This window comes from Pseudochaenichthys georgianus, chromosome 7, assembly GCF_902827115.2.
Source record: "Pseudochaenichthys georgianus chromosome 7, fPseGeo1.2, whole genome shotgun sequence".
NCBI classification, from domain to species: Eukaryota; Metazoa; Chordata; class Actinopteri; order Perciformes; family Channichthyidae; genus Pseudochaenichthys; species Pseudochaenichthys georgianus.
This window is the reverse complement of record NC_047509.1, coordinates 3,921,836-3,942,201: the sequence shown is the minus strand read 5'-3', so window position 1 is coordinate 3,942,201 and position 20,366 is coordinate 3,921,836. Positions and strand designations below refer to the sequence as shown.

General features: G+C 40.9%; 1 protein-coding gene across 2 annotated transcripts; it reads right to left on the bottom strand.

Moving 5' to 3' along the window:
- Positions 1–483: 483 nt before the first annotated feature.
- On the bottom strand, positions 484–20,366 carry ccdc135 (coiled-coil domain containing 135). 2 transcript variants are annotated; one of them, XM_034086552.2, is made up of 18 exons: positions 20,277–20,366; positions 18,821–18,933; positions 17,375–17,534; positions 16,833–16,958; positions 15,864–16,058; positions 15,593–15,736; positions 14,718–14,936; positions 14,456–14,584; positions 13,571–13,640; positions 8,846–8,974; positions 6,721–6,849; positions 6,076–6,290; positions 4,745–4,960; positions 3,976–4,086; positions 2,996–3,106; positions 1,818–2,012; positions 976–1,115; positions 484–790 (listed from the first exon to the last, which is right to left on the bottom strand). In XM_034086552.2, the coding sequence occupies exons 2-18, from the start codon at positions 18,931–18,933 to the stop codon at positions 703–705; spliced, it is 2,490 nt and encodes an 829-aa protein (XP_033942443.1). In that variant the 5' UTR covers positions 20,277–20,366; the 3' UTR covers positions 484–702. The 2 variants fall into 2 exon arrangements, with proteins under 2 accessions (XP_033942443.1, XP_033942444.1); XM_034086553.2 differs by having other exon boundaries at positions 20,258–20,339.

Sequence of the window (20,366 nt, the reverse complement as noted above, 5' to 3'; positions counted from 1 at the left end):
TTAGGGAAATGTGGTACACTTATTTTTAAGCGTTTCATTTTTAATGATTATTCATTTACAATTTTATTGAAATGAGGAAATAAAATATATATGAATGCATTTTTCTGATAAAAATATTATGCGTCTGCAATTAAATTAGACTGCAATTTATGACCCTGCTGCATTTGACTATGTCAATGTGGTCAAAAAGTATCAATGAAACTCATAACAATGGATTTTATGGTAGGTATGAAGGGTCAAAGATTCTAACTAATGCCCAAATCACATCTAAATAAACGTTATTTTTGTTAATTGAATGTTGCAATACTAACTTAAATGTTTTATTTTCTCTTTCTATGTTAATTGTGATGTAAGAGGTAAAATCATGTCATGAAAACCTACTGGGCAATTAACCTGATTCTGATTCGCCCTGACTGTAACGTGGGTACAAACCGTAAAACAAATATATATTTAGTAACAAAGTACAGCTGGAGTTATTTTCTGTTTCTGAACTTTATTTTCTGAAAAGTAGATGGATCCCCTTTATGTTAAGATAACAAAGATAACATATTATGCAGGTTCATTTTCACAACATTTGTAAGCAGTTTGTAAAGATTAACAACACAGGAAAAATAAGTAAAAATAGGCATGTGCGAAGGAGGATTTCTAAACTATTTTCTGTAGGGAAGGTTTGTTCATATAGTACTTTAAAAGACGCCTGGCTCAGTAAAGCAGGTGAAGCGCCAGTCGAGGGTCTCGCTTCAGCCTCTGATCCAGAGCTTTGTACTTGTGAGGAGCTGCTTCCTTGTGCCTGAAAGAAACACACGCACATAATAAGTCAAACACTGTAGTAGCAGCTAGCCGGAAAATTATTTTGCATCACTAAATGATTCTAAATGGACAAAATGTTAATAAGTCTTCTTTGGCTAATCTGACATTTTTTTCTGATAATGTAAATGTGTGTGTGTGTGTGTGTGTGTGTGTGTGTGTAAGTACATTTTCAGGCGTTTCTTGGCGACGTTTATTCGTAGCATTTTCTCGGTACAGTAGGTCTGGTAATCCTCCTCCTGGCTCTTCGTCATGTGGAGCTGGTTCTTCTGGAACGAGCACTGCTTCATCTGCAGCTCCTGGGTTTCCTAAACACAAATGTTTGACGACACGTAATAAAGAAACATTTCAGTCTTAAAGGTTTCTGTGTCCTGCATTGGATTGATTGTGTTTTGGGGGGTTTTCTGTCCCTGTAGTGTGTTGTATAGGTTTTTGTGAATGGTCTGAAAAGGCTAAAATCCCTGTGTCCCCTCCCCCAGTTTCTCTCCCACACACTCCCCCCCCTGCCTGAAACGCCTCCATTGAACTCCCCTGTTACTCCCGTGACAAAGTGACGTGCTTCTATTGGGTAGCGCTCCAACACATTGTACGTGATAGAGATGTCCCGCCCCTTAGCCTAAGTGGTTGATCAATCACAACAGAGCCGGACAGCTAACCAATCACAGCAGACTGGGCTCTGGTTTCAGACAGAGGGTGAAATTAGGAAAATAAAGACATTTTTGAACATTAAAGAATGGAGACATGTCCCAGTAGAGACACTACATACATATATGAACCTGAAAATGAGCAGGTCTTTTTTAATAATCTTCCCCCATCAGGATCCCAAAAGTAGAGCCACTATCAGGAGTGAACACACTTTGAATAAAAGGAACAACATTGTTGGACTTTCTTGGAATCTTTGTGCAAGTGCACAACATATCTAACATACTGTGTCGCTTTTAGAAATGTCAGACCTAATAGTTCCTGCAGTGAAAAGGGGATTTAATATAGGAGTAAAGCCGTGTCCTAACCTTCTCATAGCGCTCCTGAATGAGGTTGGCTTGCTCCACCAGCCTCTCTTTGAACGCGGACAAACAGTCTTGGTGGATCTGCACGGCGTCTCCGGCGCTCAGAGTCTCCGTGTCGTCCAGCCGGAGGAGGAGAGGAGCCAGGACGTCCTTCTCCTTCTCCTTAATCCACCGCCGCTCCTCCGCATCCAGACGCTCCTGCAGCGGCAGAGAAAACAACCCAAGACGTCACCGACAAAACATTTCTGAAGATCTGTTTGATGTATTGAATGCTGTTTTCTGTTTTCACCCAAATGAAATGTTAAAGTGGATTTAAAGTGTGTTTTATATATATAGCAAGTGTTGTTTTTCGCAGTGCTTTGGCAGCATGTTGTTGCAGCTCCCGGTGGTTTTATCGTCTTTCTACCACTTTATTTTCTTAATTGTGCGAATTTTCTTTTGACTATTTCCTCTTTTTCTATTGGTAATGTGTACAAATATATTAACTGTTTGTTTATTTTCTGTAAATTCATGTGCAATTTATTTTTTAAGTGCTGATATATAAAGTAATACATTTACTGTATACATCTATACCTAATTTATTATAATTAGATATGGTATATAGCTTAGATGAGGTAGTTAGGTTTCACATATTTGTACCACAGTGTAACAAGTAAAAGTCCTGAAAACGGTACTTACGGTAGTGAATCATTTTAATTAAGTAAATGTCATGTTCGCTGAGTTACAAACTGGGTCTCTGTGTCGACATTCGCAGGAGAAATCACAAGCGGTAATCTCTGGGAGGTGAAACCCCAAAACACCTGAACGTTACCGCCACAGAAAACCAAACAAAGGTCTTGAAGACTGTAAAAGTTCAAATGTACAAGCATCAACATATACCCATTTAAAGTTCCCATTTTTCTGACTTTCACATTTAAAAAACATGTATATATAACGTCAATTATTGAACTATATAAAATTAGAATTATTAACGCATCACCACGTAACAGCTGGTGACGGTGGAGTTAAAGGACGACTTTATATAAATTATAATTGATCAGTCCGTTTATATTTTGCATTGATGATCTCCACATTTAAAAGTAGTCTAAATTAAAATGTTGTCGGAGAAAAGTTTACCGCTGAGATGTGGCGGAAAAGTGTATAAAACATTTTCAGTGTGTGTGTGTGTGTGTGTGTCTCACCATTTCCTCTCTCTGGCTGCGGGCCCGGGTCACTCCGCTTGTGGTCCAGGGGGAGAGGTGAATATGGAGGTCTTCCTCCTCCTGCTGTCTGCAGTCCATGATTTCTTGCACCTACTCACACGTTAGCGTCATTAACTGGAGCTAAAGTCATAAACACAATTGCTCAGGACTCGCAGCACGCCATGCTAACACACTTCATAACAAATACAGGGTTACAAACTCTCCATCAGTTTAGATATAAATCTCTCGGATGTATATTTATGTCGCACTGTCCGAGGAGCCTGGGACCTTTTCATTGCTATTGTACATACTGTATGACAACCATTACCACTTCCATTATTGAATCTTATTGCAAAGACATCTAACTAACTAACTTCTTCCATGTTTACAAAGACAGAGATTGTCCTACGCTGTTCAGATTGTTGACACCCTGAGGGACGTTTTCTAATTTGTGATATTGGGTTATTTAAATAAGAATGGATTGATCTCCACCCATGTAACCTTTCATAGCAGCAACTAGAGACAAATTGGATTCGTCTGACGGTTCGGAGCCGAATCATTTGTTTTGTATTATATTGGAAATACGAGCAAATAGCAGAGGGGCGCAAGTGAGTTCTATTTATGTTTTCTGATGTCATTGTGGAAACAAAATGAGATCAGGTAAGAAATGACTTTGGGGCGGGTTAAGTCGGGATGGAAGTATTCGTCGGGAAGCACAGAGAGAGGAATAGATATTTTCCTTTCGTCTCATCTGTTCGGGGTTAGCGGCCGCTGAATGAATCTAAATCAGAAAATCCTTTCCAGACACAACCTGAATGAAATCACCCTTTTAAAATCATAGCCTGCTTAGAGGAGCATGTTCTCTCTGGTGGAGGTTTGCACACATTGTTGTTGTTGTTGTTGTTGTTGTCGAATATGATGTGACCCAACCTCTGAATTAGGACAGACTGTGCTGTGACTCCCGGTGAGACTGAGCTTACCTCTTTCTTAGAGTTCCTGACTTGCAGAACCACCTCCTCCTCGCTCTTCATCAGAGACATCAGCATCTGGTACAGAGTCAGGGTCTTTAGCGGCTTCTCAGATGGATCCACCTGAACCCCACACAGACACAAATATTGTTATGGGAGAGTTTATTATCCCAAGAAATTGCTCAGAGACTTTTATTTTGAAAGGCAGTCGGGTAGGGGTGTCAAACTCAAGGCCCGGGTGTCAAATTCGGACCGTCACTTCATTTCCTGTGGCCCCACAAGAGCTTGCAAAGAATATAATATGTTTATTATACGGTTACATGCCGATTTACAGAAGCACGTTGCCCATAAACTACATGTCCCACAATGCATCTCAAATTTTACTGTTTTTTCTCTGTTTTTCACTGTTTTTTCTTCAAAATATGAATTTTTTCTCAGAATTAGATTCTTTTTTCAAAACGTTACTTTTTTGTGTGACTTTTTCTCCAGAATTTGGCTTTTCTTTTTAAATCATTTTGTGACATTCTCACCGAAGAGACTTGCAATTATTTGCCGTAGACTTCTGCTTTCAGACGTAGTTAATTATGAAGTTATTACCCTATCCGATAATAATCCAATGCAGAGGCAATAATGTAATATAATACATTATTTTAGATATTACATATTTATATAGTCTTAAAGTTACAACCGGCCCTTTGAGTGCAACCAATTCCAATGTGGCCCGCGATGAAATTGAGTTTGACACCCCTGCAGTACGGTATATGTTAAGGTGTGTCTGAACCTGGAAGCTGGAGACCATGTAGAGTCTGAAGGCCTCTGCCTTCTCTTTGTCTGTCGCCTCTAGAGGTTTGATGAAGCTTCTCTTTGAAGAGATGAATCTGTGATCCTCCAGGTGATAGGTCAACTCGATACGTCTTTCATTCAACAGGAACACTCGCTCTGCCACGTCTTCGCTGGCCGGCTTCGCTCCGTCCCTGCGGAAACGCTCCACAATTTTCTGCATTTTTGCACACGCACGAGATGATACAATTAAAACCCACACGTGAACAACATTAAGTTGCACATAACACACGTCTACTATGTGTTTATCAAAGCATGATTTATCCTTCAGTAACAACCACAATTCCATTAGATACGTTTCAAATAGAGCTTTTATGTAACTCCTACCAGCTCTTTATATGATACATATTTCTCTCTCAAGCCATTCTTGAAGTATGAGTCCAAACATTGTGTTTTTTCTCCACATAATGTATCTCTAAACTTTTGCCCAAAATGACACAATAATGAGTTACATGTATGCACTGTGTGACATAGATAGATAGATAGACAGATCATTAATTTGGTCATTGTACAGGTACAACGAAATTACAATAAACTCAAGGTGCCAACACGCAACAACAAGACACTATAAAAACAATAAAAACAATAAATGGGACTTAAAGAAGACATGATAGGGAATATGTACATAAATAAATAATAAATTAAATTGCACGATTCCCCTCGTATTGCACGGAAGGCTTATATAATTTCAATAAATAACATGTTCCTACGTTACCATTAAGAGGCGTGGGTTTAGACGAGTAGGACATTCGATACTTAAGACATGCTTGACTTTCATTGATAAGAGACTCCACTTGACTTACACTTAGCTTACACTTGCTAGTGACATGACCATGTGTCTTACTTCCACCTGTGCAATGAACACAGACAATGTAGTCTGACTCCCACTACACCTTTCTGCTACCACAAATACTCACTACAGGACTAAATGTGGATTAATCTGCCGTTGAAAATAGTCCCGTACAAATGCACTATTTCCTCCCGTTTGTTTGATAAAAGCAACAGCTTGGCAATTACTGAGACTTTAAATGAATTAAAATCTAAAGATATTTACATAGTTTTGTGTTTTAAAAGATTGCCATTATCAGCAGGGACCAATGGGCTTTGAGCAACGGACAGGAAGTCAGAAAGGCTGAGGTCGTTTCCTGAGATTTCTTGTCATCAAAAACATTGTTTTAAACCAAAATGATGTTCAGCTATCCAGAACTCATGGTATAACTAATACAATTATTATAAAATGACCCAAGTGTGTGTTTTTCACGTCTTATTTACCTCTATTTCTCGGACTTTCAGATGGCTTTCCAAATCTTCTCGTGAAATCTGCGGTTTGAAAACAACGTGCCGGCAGTAGAGGAAGTCCCTGCGGCCCTCGAAGGACTCCGTCATTTCATCCGATGACTCCACCCTCCGCAGCAGATCTTCACCACGGTCACTGCTGAACTCCATCTCGCGGTCCGTGTCGGTGCTATTGGATGTGTACCTGTGAACTGAGAATAAACCAAAACACCGACGCTGACGTAACTCTGAGGGAACGACAGCTACGACTAAAGCCACCTGGTTCCTGTTCACTGCATATAGAAGCTCATAGGACTTGAAAATAAGCAGGTTATTCCACAACAGCATTACATTTATTTTTAACACATCAACATATGTATTTATTTAAGTAAAAAGGAAAATTAAGTAATCCAATATGCACTTTCTCATATCCGTAAGGGCTTTCTTTGACAATTATAAAAGTTAAAATCGAAAAGCTGTTGAGCCATAATGTACTCACAGATAATACTTTAAAATGGATACATGTTTTTGTTGTTGTTTCTAACACGATTAACACGATACGGCATTTCAGTTAAATGTGTCTTCGTGGAGTGTTTGGTAGTTGTTGTTGTTGACAGACAGCAGCACAAAAAGCATATTTACATAAAAGGTGGAAAGTTCTTCCACGTCTGAAGCGCTCTGTGGTGAATTTGTCCACCTCGTTGATCTCCCTCTCCATCAGGTGGTCGTTTCTCTGATGATACAACTCTCTCACCATGACCACTTCAGTGCCTGTGTCACACACACACACACACACACACACACACACACACACACACACACACACACACACACACACACACACACACACACACACACACACACACACACACACACACACACACACACACACACACACACACACACACACACACACACACACACACACACACACACACACACACACACACACACACACACACACACACACACACACACACACACACGACAAGATTTTTCTCAGATTTGTAGGCACTGTGGTAAAAATACCTTAAAGGTCACCTATTATGCAAAATCCTCTTCTCCATGTCTCTTCTACATCAACATGTGTCCCCTCTCCTCCATGTCTCTTCTACATCAACATGTGTCCCCTCTCCTCCATGTCTCTTCTACATCAACATGTGTCCCCTCTCCTCCATGTCTCTTCTACATCAACATGTGTCCCCTCTCCTCCATGTCTCTTCTACATCAACAAGTGTCCCCTCTCCTCCATGTCTCTTCTACATCAACATGTGTCCCCTCTTCTTCATGTCTCTTCTACATCAACATGTGTCCCCTCTCCTCCATGTCTCTTCTACATCAACATGTGTCCCCTCTCCTCCATGTCTCTTCTACATCAACATGTGTCCCCTCTTCTTCATGTCTCTTCTACATCAACATGTGTCCCCTCTCCTCCATGTCTCTTCTACATCAACATGTGTCCCCTCTCCTCCATGTCTCTTCTACATCAACATGTGTCCCCTCTTCTTCATGTCTCTTCTACATCAACATGTGTCCCCTCTTCTTCATGTCTCTTCTACATCAACATGTGTCCCCTCTTCTTCATGTCTCTTCTACATCAACATGTGTCCCCTCTTCTTCATGTCTCTTCTACATCAACATGTGTCCCCTCTTCTTCATGTCTCTTCTACATCAACATGTGTCCCCTCTTCTTCATGTCTCTTCTACATCAACATGTGTCCCCTCTTCTTCATGTCTCTTCTACATCAACATGTGTCCCCTCTCCTCCATGTCTCTTCTACATCAACATGTGTCCCCTCTCCTCCATGTCTCTTCTACATCAACATGTGTCCCCTCTTCTTCATGTCTCTTCTACATCAACATGTGTCCCCTCTTCTTCATGTCTCTTCTACATCAACATGTGTCCCCTCTTCTTCATGTCTCTTCTACATCAACATGTGTCCCCTCTTCTTCATGTCTCTTCTACATCAACATGTGTCCCCTCTTCTTCATGTCTCTTCTACATCAACATGTGTCCCCTCTTCTTCATGTCTCTTCTACATCAACATTTGTCCCCTCTTCTTCATGTCTCTTCTACATCAACATGTGTCCCCTCTTCTTCATGTCTCTTCTACATCAACATGTGTCCCCTCTTCTTCATGTCTCTTCTACATCAACATGTGTCCCCTCTTCTTCATGTCTCTTCTACATCAACATGTGTCCCCTCTTCTTCATGTCTCTTCTACATCAACATGTGTCCCCTCTTCTTCATGTCTCTTCTACATCAACATGTGTCCCCTCTGTGTAAAGAGACTCTGAAAGTTTCAGGAACAAAGATTCTCTCTTTTTTTGATCCATTTCTATAAAAACCTGTCTAAAATGAGCTGATCAGATTTTGGCCACTTTGTGATGTCATAACGATGTGTTGTCTTGTGTGTAGCCATTAGCCAATCAGCAACCAAGGTAACCCCCCCCCCCCCCTTATCACCTGAATCTCCTCTAGAGCACCATTGAGTTCTTTGTAACCAAATGTCTCTCAGAGGGGCGTGGGGAGGGGCTCCTTATTTTCATATAAAGCAACAGACAGAGAATCAGCACTTTGGTAACAGGGCTGAAACAGAGGGGATTATGGGTAATGCTGCAATGATCTGTTTGGTGTTTCGAGCCAAACACTTCAGAGACATGTTTTTATATATCTGCGAGCTGTAATGTATTGATGAAAAACAGAATAATAAAAGCCGTTGGCTTCTTGGGACTGAAAACACACATTATTGTGTAACCCTCTTACAGTCCAGGTCTTTGTATCTGGTCAGCCGTGTGACCAGGCCGCCTTGACTCAGGTAAACTGCAAACTTCTCCAGTTTGGCTTTCCTGTAGCGGGTCACCTCCTGTCTCCCCGGCCAACGGCTCTCCAGGTCTGATGAGAAAAGGAGGGGAGGAAGTTTAAGGTTTTTGGTGTTTGGGAATAAAAATGATATAAGATAAGATATTTCATCCTCTCGGGAATCGCTCTATTCTGTCACATTTTAACATGTTTAAGGGATTACCCTGAAGACTTTGTTAAAGGGATACATCAAAATGCTGTTGCTTAAGACAAACCATTTTTAAATACTGGTGAAGGGTGACATGGGTTACCATAGGAGAAGGCCATTTTGAATGCAAAGATGGAAAATGCAAAGGATATTTACAAAATGAAACCAAGAACAGCATAATCTTAAAGAGGCCCTATTTAGCTTTTTAGGGTTTTGTCTTTCATGCAGTAAGTTATATAGGTTACACATCCGGCAGTGGCTCAGTCAGTAGGGGCTCGTAGGATCGCCGGTTCAAGTCCCCGACCAGACCTAAAAATGGAGTGTGGACTGCTACTTGGAGAGGTCCCAGTTCACCTCCTGCCCTGCCGTGGTGCCCTCGAGCAAGGCACCGGACAACCCCCTTCCCCCCCACACCCATTGCTCCCCGGGCGCTGTACAATAGCTGCCCACTGCTCCTAGTACTAGACTCCTGGTTCTAGGATGGGTTAAAAGCAGAGAAGAAATGTCACTGTGTGTGCCATGTGTGACCATTAAAGAGGTCCATTAATCCCTCCCCAATATTATTATATAGTTTTTATTTTTCTGTTTGTCTTAAATTGAGCATTTCAGACATGCTGTAAATGGATTGTGTATGTCAGGGCTACTCATTTAGTTTGGAATGGGGGACGGTTGATGAAAATGATCCAAAGCAAGGGGCCGGGAAAAAGATGGCTTGAGATATGAGCAATCATATTAAGAGCTTCAGATACAGTAAATACTACAACAGCGTAGTGGAGTGCATATATTGTGTTTCATTAAATTAAACAACATAGCCCCAAGGCCTTTCTAGATCTAAATGGAAAGTTCAGAACTCAGTCGGCCCACATAATCAGAATCTGAAAAGAAACAAAAATAAATGTAGTAGAGTAAAAATACCAGGTTAACCTCTGAAGTGGAGTAGAACAAAGTAGTACATGCTGCTGTAACAAAAACATTTCCCAACTTGGGATCAATAAAGTATATCTTATCTTATCTTAAGATGATCGATGGCTACTGCCATATTTGCTAAATGTGCATCTGAACGTTGACAAGTGCATGTTTCAGGCTTATCAATGAACAACAGGAGGGGTCACAAACATAAGACCAGCTGTTAAATAAAGCTCTTCTGACCTTAGCTGTCATGTGGTATTAATGCTGCCCATTATGGGCACAAGCAATTTTCACCCATGTATTAATTATATGTTTTAAATTTGATAACACCAATGTGTTTCGTGTCCCCTAAACCTCCAGGGATGTATACAGTTTAATACTGGCAACTTCTAATTGTGGGAAATACGAAAACGTCTTTTAAAACTACATTTCCCAGTAGAGACGTGCCATAGAACATGTTGCGAAACACACAATAGCCAGCATGTGTAGTTCTGGGGGGGGGAGGGCTGGACCCGTCCAAGTCCAGTTTTGGATAGTCTGGCGTGGTTCCATTCCATTTCAAAGAGCTGTTTGACACTCGGCATAACCTTGTCGCACTGCCACTCCAATATCCAATCACAGAGCTTGAGGGCTAATCACTGGCAGAGCCCGAGAGAGATAGTATCTCTAGGGCTCTGATCACGGGGTTTGTAAAGCAAGGTGGATGTTGTAGTCCCAAGGATAGTTTGGCCATTAAAACGCTTTTTGATTAGATTTCTAGCGAGAAGTATATATTGTACTTTTAGAATCCACGTCCAGTCAATATGTAGGATCTATAGTTTGATAGATATTACGAAGATGATTTGAGGTTTCGTCAGGAGAACGTGTATATGCGGCAAGCTTCCATGTAAAGTTACGGGTTGAAAACAGTATTTCCGGTCTCGACGTTTTCATAATAAAACCAATGATCAAATGATTTAACAGTGATATCTGCACTACTCATCCACTAAAAAACATCAGTTTATCCTAGTTCATTATACGACATTAATTGGTTTAAATTGTGTACAATGCTTTTGTGTTTTTCCCATAGGTTTTTCTCTTTCGATTCTGAGACACATTTCTTTTTTCAGAGGTTTTGATTGGCTAAAATCATGCCGCAATGCATGTTGGGATATGGTGTTTATGTGATATGAAATCGGAAAACATTTAAAAAAAATAAAATAATACTTTATTCCGAGTGTTCTTGCTTTTCTCTTTGAAAGTCATCACATAACGGCATTACAATACACGGTTCGGCTGCATTACATATTACATATCTGCCCTAGATATGTATTTATAGAGCCCTGATCAGAAGACCTTTTGACAAACTGGAAGAGATGCCGCCAAAACTGAATACGTGACGTGGACCATAAATATATCAACAATTAAACAACATCTTACATTTCTATTCACACAATACGTCTCCTTGCAGTATCAACACTAATCGGCTGACTTTTATATTTGATCCAATTAGTAGATCTGTCTGTATTTACACCATAACGGTGCACATGATAGAAAGGGACTTTTTTGTAGTTTTTAAAGATATTACTGATTTTCTGAACTACCTTTCCAACTCCTCATGCAGTTGACTGTTACAGGTCTATACAAGTTCATGGTACAATGCATAAGCTTCACATCGAGAGACTAAAACGGTATTTTCCTTTAACGTTCTGTTTTAATTTCACAATATTATGTTTTATTAACTAGACCACTGTTTTTTTTAAATCGCACCTCCTAGTGGTTAAAGCACGTTATTGAATTTAGTTGTTGAATAAGTTATATTTGATGAAAACATTTAAATATTAAGAGTAGCCTACATACAAAATAGGGGTCAATGATAGAAATATAGAATAGAAAATATCAAGAAGATACTGTAGTGATCTCTACAATAAAACAGTTTAGTGCAGGACGTCCAAAGATATTAACAGGAGGATGTGCAAAACAGACAAACTGATAAGGCTGAATTTTACTCAGGTGTAACTAAAGTCTGATTTAAGGGTTGTTTATATTTCACATCATTAATCAGAATCTGCAAAGTAACAAAAATAAATGTAGTAGAGTAAAAATACCAGGTTAACCTCTGAATTGTAGTGGAGTAGAACAAAGTAGTACATGCTGCTGTAACAAAAACATTTCCCAACTTGGGATCAATAAAGTATCTTATCTTAAGATGATCGATGGCTACTGCCATATTTGCTAAATGTGCATCTGAACCTTGACAAGTGCATGTTTCAGGCTTATCAATTAACAGCAGGAGGGGTCACAGACATAAGACCAGCTGTTAAATAAAGCTCTTCTGACCTTAGCTGTCGTGCTTAATGCTGATCATTATGGACACAAGCAATTTTCACCCATGTATTAATTATATGTTTTAAATTTGATAACACCAATGTGTTTCGTGTCCCCTAAACCTCCAGGGATGTATACAGTTTAATACTGGCAACTTCTAATTGTGGGAAATACGAAAACGTCTTTTAAAACTACAACTCCCAGTAGAGACGTGCCATAGAACATGTTGCGAAACACACAATAGCCAGCATGTGTAATTCTGGGGGGGGGGGCGGGGAGGGCTGGGCTGGACCCGGGGGCTGGACCCGTCCAAGTCCAGTTTTGGATAGTCTGGCGTGGTTCCATTCCATTTCAAAGAGCTGTTTGACAGCGTAACCTTGTCGCACTGCTACTCCAACATCCAATCACAGAGCTTGAGGGCTAATCACTGGCAGAGCCCTAGAGAGATAGTATCTCTAGGGCTCTGATCACGGGGTTTGTAAAGCAAGGCGGATGTTGTAGTCCCAAACGATAGCTGGGGATTCTGGGTAGTGTAGTGTCTTCGGAAACTCTGTCGTGTCTAAACTCCTAAACAACTATTTGTTTCTCCGAATCGAAGGTTAAAAACACAAAAGCATTGTACACAATTTAAACCAATCAATATTGTGTAATTAACAAGGATAAACTGATGTTTTTTAGTGGATGAGTAATGCAGATATCACTGCGTAATCATTTGACAGTGTGGGGAATACTTCCGGTTTTATTATGAAAACTTCGAGACCGGAAATACTGTTTTCACCCACGCTAACTTTACATGGAAGTTGCCCCATATACAGTACACGTTCTCCTGGCGAGACCTCAAATCATCTTCGTATATCTATCAAACTGTAGATCCTACACATCCACTGGACGTAGATTATAAAAGTACAATATACACTTCTCGCTAGAAATCTAATAAAAAAGCATTTTAATGGCCAAACTATTCCACAATTTAGGATTTCCCAGCGAGGGTTATTTGTGAATAAACGACCCTCCGGAGCGTTTGCAATCGACCACTAGAGGTGCTACACTTTAAAACGTGACTCTGGGTCGTATTTAGCTGCTGAACAATCGACCTATATGGTCGTTTTTTGTAGAAGGACAGGCTGATATGTTCGTATGACAAATAAAGAACCTTGAACCTTACAGATCTAATGGCAAAAGAAACCGTTACTTTTGACACAAACAAACAGGTGTATTACATGCAGGCTCCAATCACATCAATATAGCTCATGTGGAGTAACTACCTTTTTTTGAGATATTGATGTAACTGACCCAGGAGCGTGGCATCTCGAACACTCGGAGCTGCTGCTCGTCCTTCAAAACAGAAAACAGCATAATCTAAAGTGCACAAATAACTTTATTAACGGAAAAATCGTAAGTGTTTTGTTAGACATGACACTTGTTAGACACTTTTACCCAAAGCGACTTACATACTCAACACTGTGGACGATCCCCACAGACAGACACAACGACATGCTGACTGCAGTGGGGTTTGAACCTAAATTGATTATTTGTAATAGCATTGCAGCTGGTTGATGTGTTTGTGCTTGTTTTTATATTAATTGACTGTTTAGATATTCTTTTAGGAATTGATTGACAGTTAGGGAAGTATTATTATCCTTAAAGGTGTTTCTTCCTGCTCGTTGCCATCGTCTGATCTAAAAATGGAAGTCGTACTTTTTGCTTTAAAGTAACAACTACTCATTATTTGCATCATTAATTCATCTGCTGATTATTTCCTTTAATTGCTTGGTCTATAAAATGCTGAAGCGCATTGTGGAAGTCTTATAAGTCAAAAGGCGAAGAAAATTTAGTATAAAATAAAACCAAGGGAAAAAAACAGGAAATCTCTATATTTGAGAGGCTGAAAACATTCTCCACTATTTTCACACACACACACACACACACACACACACACACACACACACACACACACACACACACACACACACACACACACACACACACACACACACACACACACACACACACACACACACACACACACACACACACACACACACACACACACACACACACACACACCACACACACACACACACACACACACACACACACACACACACACACACACACACACACACACACACACACACACACCACCCTACCTCGTCATTATTGGCGAATTTGCTCTTTATCTTTTTCATCGAGACTTCAAGAATCAGCTGCTTTTTGCTTGTGGCACCGTACAGGACCGGCTCCCATAGCTTTATATCTTCCAGGTCATACACCATACCCTACACACACACACACACACATCCACAAAGACACACACAGGAGCAGATACACAGAAACATGAAACATGAAGTCCAAAATGGCTATTGCCTCACATGTCCTTTCAGATGATGGCAGAGTGTGTGTTGGACTCACAGCGCAGCCGTCCCTGCAGTCTTGCATGTTGACGTAGTAGTTGAGATTGTTCCACACGCTCTCGATGCCCAGGAAGTTGACATCTTCACTGGGGTAGCTGTTCCCGGACAGGGGGTCGATGAAGAAGTTCTCCCTGACGCTGCGACTCCCTGACAGCACCAACACCCAGCAGTGCACCCGCAGACCTCGCAGGGGGTCAGCGGGTGGCTGCTCAGTCTCCTGGATAAAGGGAACAAAGACTCAAAGACAGTAGAAACAGTGAGGGTTAAAGAGGCCCTGTTATACTCATGTTCAGGTTCATATCAGTATGTAGTGTCTCTCCTGGGACATGTCTCCACTCTTTAATGCTCAAAAAGCTCTTTATGTTTCTCATACTGCCTGAAACCAGAGCCCAGTCTGCTCCGATTGGTCAACCAGTTAGACATGTCCCGCCCCTTAGTTTATCAGATACAATGTGTTGGATTATTAGCCAACAGAAGCGTGAGTGTTACATAGTGATGTCATTATTTTTCGGAAGTAAACAAAGAAGTCAAATGGAGGCTTTCAGTCATCATTAAAATAGTTGGCGATCATAGGTTATCATTGCAGCTCTACTTTCAAGTCACACACACACACACACACACACACACACACACACACACACACACACACACACACACACACACACACACACACACACACACACACACACACACACACACACACACACACACACACACACACACACACAACACACACACACACACACACACACACACACACACACACACACACACACACACACACACACACACCACACACACACACACACACACACACACACACACACACACACACACACACACACACACACACACACACACACACACACTTACCTCCTGTAGTTGTTGTTTGTGAAGCAGCGCGGCCTCTGCCTCCTGTTTCTTCTGCTCTCGCTGCGTCAGAAAGCGACTCTTCATCTCCCTCAGAGGTTTCACTGTGTATTTATTCTCCTGCGGCTCCTCCTCTGAGATCTTGCCCTGCAAAAACAAACACAAAGCACAGCCAGGCAGACGCACACCTTTGAATCACCGATCTGTCTGAACAGCTGCCCTCCTCTCTTTTTATGTACAGTTGTTTAACCCTGGAACCTAGGATAGCACTGACCTTGACCTGAGTGTCCAGCAGGGGGCACTCCTGCAGGCTGCGGTCCATCAGACACATCTCTCTCACAGCGTAGCCGCTGACACAGTAAGCATCGTAGTGGTTGCCGAGCAGCAGGCTGCACAGCAGGGTGGCGGATTCAAAACATGTGGCACTCTGATTCTGCAGCACTGAGCTGGAGGAGAACAAATACCTTGGCTGGGACAGAAACACACGGAGAGATCAGTGAGGGGCCTTATGGCCACAACAGATCCCTGGGCCACAACTTCTGTATGCACCGACTGAAGATGTTCTGTTCACAAAGAGACAGATAATTACCACAAAAAGTTGAAAAATACAAAAAAGGGGAACCAACGACTACAGAGATGCAAAACAAACAAAGAAAGACGAAAAAAACAAAGAAACGCGGACACAAAAAACAAGAGATACAAAATGTTTTATCAAAAAAAGCAAAACAAACACAAAAACACACGGTGCCTACAAAGAGAACAGAAAAACGAAAAAAATATTTCTAGGAGAGAGACACAAAAGGACCTCAAACGGACTGAAAACTACCACAAAGAGGGACAACATGTCGAGAGAAAGATGCAAAACAACCACGAAGGGACAATAACAACAACAGACACAAAAAGACAACAAAGAGGAGCAACACGAAAACACTAAAGGACTAAATGATATCAACCATATTGGCCCCTAATTGTTCAGCTCAAAATCAGAATGCTTCCCCGGTCTACTCTAAGTCGTCGTGTTTTTGGCTCTCCTTGCACTATTTCCTGTGTTTCTGTGGTTGCGCTGTCGGAGGAGCATGTGGCCTAAGGTTTTCATTTGTACCTACACTGCCTTTGCACAAATGACAATAAAAGCCTTGCATCTTGAATATGAAAGAAGGAAACCCTCTCTGATGCAACCACGAGCCTTATTTGCACCAACCGTTCACTTCTATATCTGCCCTTGTGTTGTTTTTCTTCTCACCAGATCCACAGGTGGCTCCAAAGGGTCCAGGGACAGGAAGTCGGCCACGAAGGAGGCGCATCCCTCCCAGGCGAAAATTTCGGGGAAGAGTGTCGGTGTGGGCCGGAGAGTCATGGACACAAACTTCTGCATATTAGAAAAACATACACAGGAATGAGACCGAGCTATATACAGTCAAGTATATGGTAGGGACAATGTGGAAAGGAATTTGGATCGTGATAATGAATGAGTTGATCGTGGTGATCGGGATAATATTGATATCTAATAAATCACTAGAACAAGTTCACTAAATTGCTATTCAAATAAAAATAAATCTTAACAAAAGGTAAGGTCAAGTGCTTCTAGTAAGAGTTTCAAGCATATTGTGATGAGTATCAGGATACTATTGTACTTCGTAATTTTTGACGGAAATACAATTTTCATATTGCCCCAAAGTGTATGGGTTGTTTGAAGACGTAACGAACAGGTGGCTGATGATGCAAAAAATATGTTGAGCTCTGTGGACACAGGGCCTTAAGTGGATTTAGCCATGTTTGTTTTACCCGGACTCCACACTCGTTGACCGGGCAGAGCAGCAGGGGTTTGCGGTCGGGATACAGGAGTGAATACTGACGCTGGAAGTTGTCGGCGATGGCCAGCAGTCGGATCTGGTCGGGGGAGTTAACCCTGTAGGACTCTGGGCACGGCTCGTCCACCTTCAGGCTGATGAAGGGCAGGGAATACATGACGTTTCATTTTTTTATTACTTCCGTTCATGGTATGCACATCTTCATGTGTAACAATTATTTACAAAACATGTCTCTCTAAACACACCATACCCGAAAAGGAGCAGGTGACATAAATGACGTTTTTTACCAACCATTAAATACCTTGATGCAACATCATGCTTTCATTACATCTACCCATCACCTTACCGGGGATTATGTTCTAATTTGAGAGTCTATATACCTTGTTTGAATGTGTTTGTAAATGACATCTTGTGAAGGAAACTTCTAAAGCAACGGAGAAGAGAGACACGAGGAGAGCAGGGACTTTGATGGCAAACACTGATGGTTTATTTGGAGCTTCGGCCGGAGAATTCACAAGACGTGTCGCGTGCCACGAGTTGACACGGCGGTTGCCAAACCAATTCTGACGATCTCTACCCCAGACCCATGTATTTAGCTCTGAGAGGAGAATCAACATTGTCCATAACAAGATGAAATAGGCAAAGCACAATAACGCCTCTATCAGCTGACGCCAACAGGCAGGAACAGGGAGACAGGACACTGAGAGCAGAGCAGCCCAGGCGACAGGTGGGTGCTCAGTGAGGGCGGGACAGACTCATCAACTGGGTCAAAGTTATGGGGCTAGGAAAATGTTTCCCCAACACATCTCTTGAGTGAAAAGTGCACTTAAAATAAAGTGTATTAGCCTACTATAAAATACTTTTTAGTCAAATGGAACTTACAAACTACTTACAATTTATCATCAAAAGCAAATTACTAATTGTTTCAGCCATAAATGTATGAATATATATATTAAATGCAACAATTAGTACCGTACTTTTCGGACTATAAAGCGCACCTGCATAAAAGCCGCAGCAGCTAAATTGTCCGTCTGTCTTGCTCTCGTTCTGTCTCTCGGTTCCACTTTTACTTTGGCGCGCTACCTGTCTCACTCTTTTCCGGCCTCCAGCTTTTCCTGCTGGAGCCCGCCGCTTAAAGGTGGCGGGCGCGGACCGGTCATAGAGCCTATAGTGTTAAAGGTGGTTAATTTTACCTGTAAAATCCATAGATTTAGGAGGTTCCCTAGTGGCCGTTAGCTGTACAAAAAAAATGGGGGAAAAAGTCGCGGCTTATAATCCGAAAAGTACGGTAGTTCATTAGTCACCTAACGGCGCAGTTTCCTCACTTTTTACCCCGAGTCATAATGGTTTCATCCAGTGTGTGATACGTGTGTGTGTGTGTGTGTGTGTGTGTGTGTGTGTGTTGTAAGTGGACACTCACTCCTGAGAAACACTTTTCTCCATCTTCATCGTCTCTCGGTCATCCTCCTCCTCCTCTTCTGTCTCTCCAGCTCTGCCCTGCTCCTCACCGTCTGACTCCACTACAGTCTCCATCTTTTGTAGGAGTTGATATCAAGTGTACACACAGACGGAAAAGCCAGTCAGAAACAAAGACATTATCATTAACCACAATAGAAGCTTATGATGACGTCTTTGTACTGTCCTCTCGCCTACAGAGAACTTGTGTTTGTCACCACAAAAAACGTTTGTATTCTGTAACCTCTAAACTTAAATTAAACTGCATTGAACAGGAATTGTGCTCCTAATTATATGTATTCTATACAATGACATGTGATATGCAAAATCATACAACAGATAAAACATGTCAAATGCACTTCTGAATGACCGTTCCACTTAGTTGCAGTATTTTCCGTAATGAAGGACTTATGAGTAGAAGTTTTAGTAATAAAAGCAGAAGGAGCAACAGCAGAACTAGTATTAGTGATACCAGGTTTACTGGATTAGCATGTTACCTACAGAGGAGGAAGAAGTACTTAGATCTTGTACTGAAGTAAAAGTACAAGAGTGTAAGAATAATCTGTTACAAGTAAAAGTCCTGCAATCAAAATGTCACACCAAGTAAAAGTAGAAAAGTATTAGCATCAAAATAAACTTAAAGTACCAAAAGGAAAAGTACTCTTTATGCAGATTGGTCCATTTCAGAATAATATATATGATATGTTTTATAATGATTGATCATGAAAGTGTTATCAAAGCTGGTAAAGATGCAGCTAGCTTTAATGACTTTGTATACTGCAGGGTAGCTTGTGGATTTACTCCAGGTGGAACTAAAGTCTGATTTAACACTTGATTTTAATTATTAAACCAAATCTGCAAAGTAACTATAAGTAATAAATAAATGCAGCATAGTAAAAGTACAAAGTCGCAAAACATTGAAATACTCAAGTAAATTACTTTACTTTTCGCTGCATATTAGTGTTTTATTTTGTACAGATACTTCAAAATAACTTAATGTGCTTTGACACAATGAGGTCCATCTTAACTTACTAATTAATTCATGAAGACATTAACAATCAACTGTAACGTTAATACACCTTTGGGGTTTTGCAATTTGAATTAGGCTAACGTTAGCTTCAGTGGTGTAATGTTACTAAGTACATTGACTCAAGTCGGCTACTGTCTCATTTTAAAGTAGTTTTATAGCAGCAGTATATTATTTTTAAACTGTAAAAGTATTGCTACTTTTACTAAAGTAAATTATCTGATAATTCTTCCACCTCTAGCTAGTGTTACAATAACAATTAGATCTACTGTTAAGGTAACATAAGGGATACATTAGTAACTTAAGAAAAACGATTCAAATATACAGCGTAATAGAATACATAAAGTATTTTAAGTTATACTCATCCCGTCGTACAGAAATAAAAACGGCTTACTGTAGTTGGAGTCTCTCTTCTGTGTAGCTAACTAACTTCAGTTTTGACTGCTCCGTGTCCATGGTAACAGTCATGCGTGATGACGTAAAG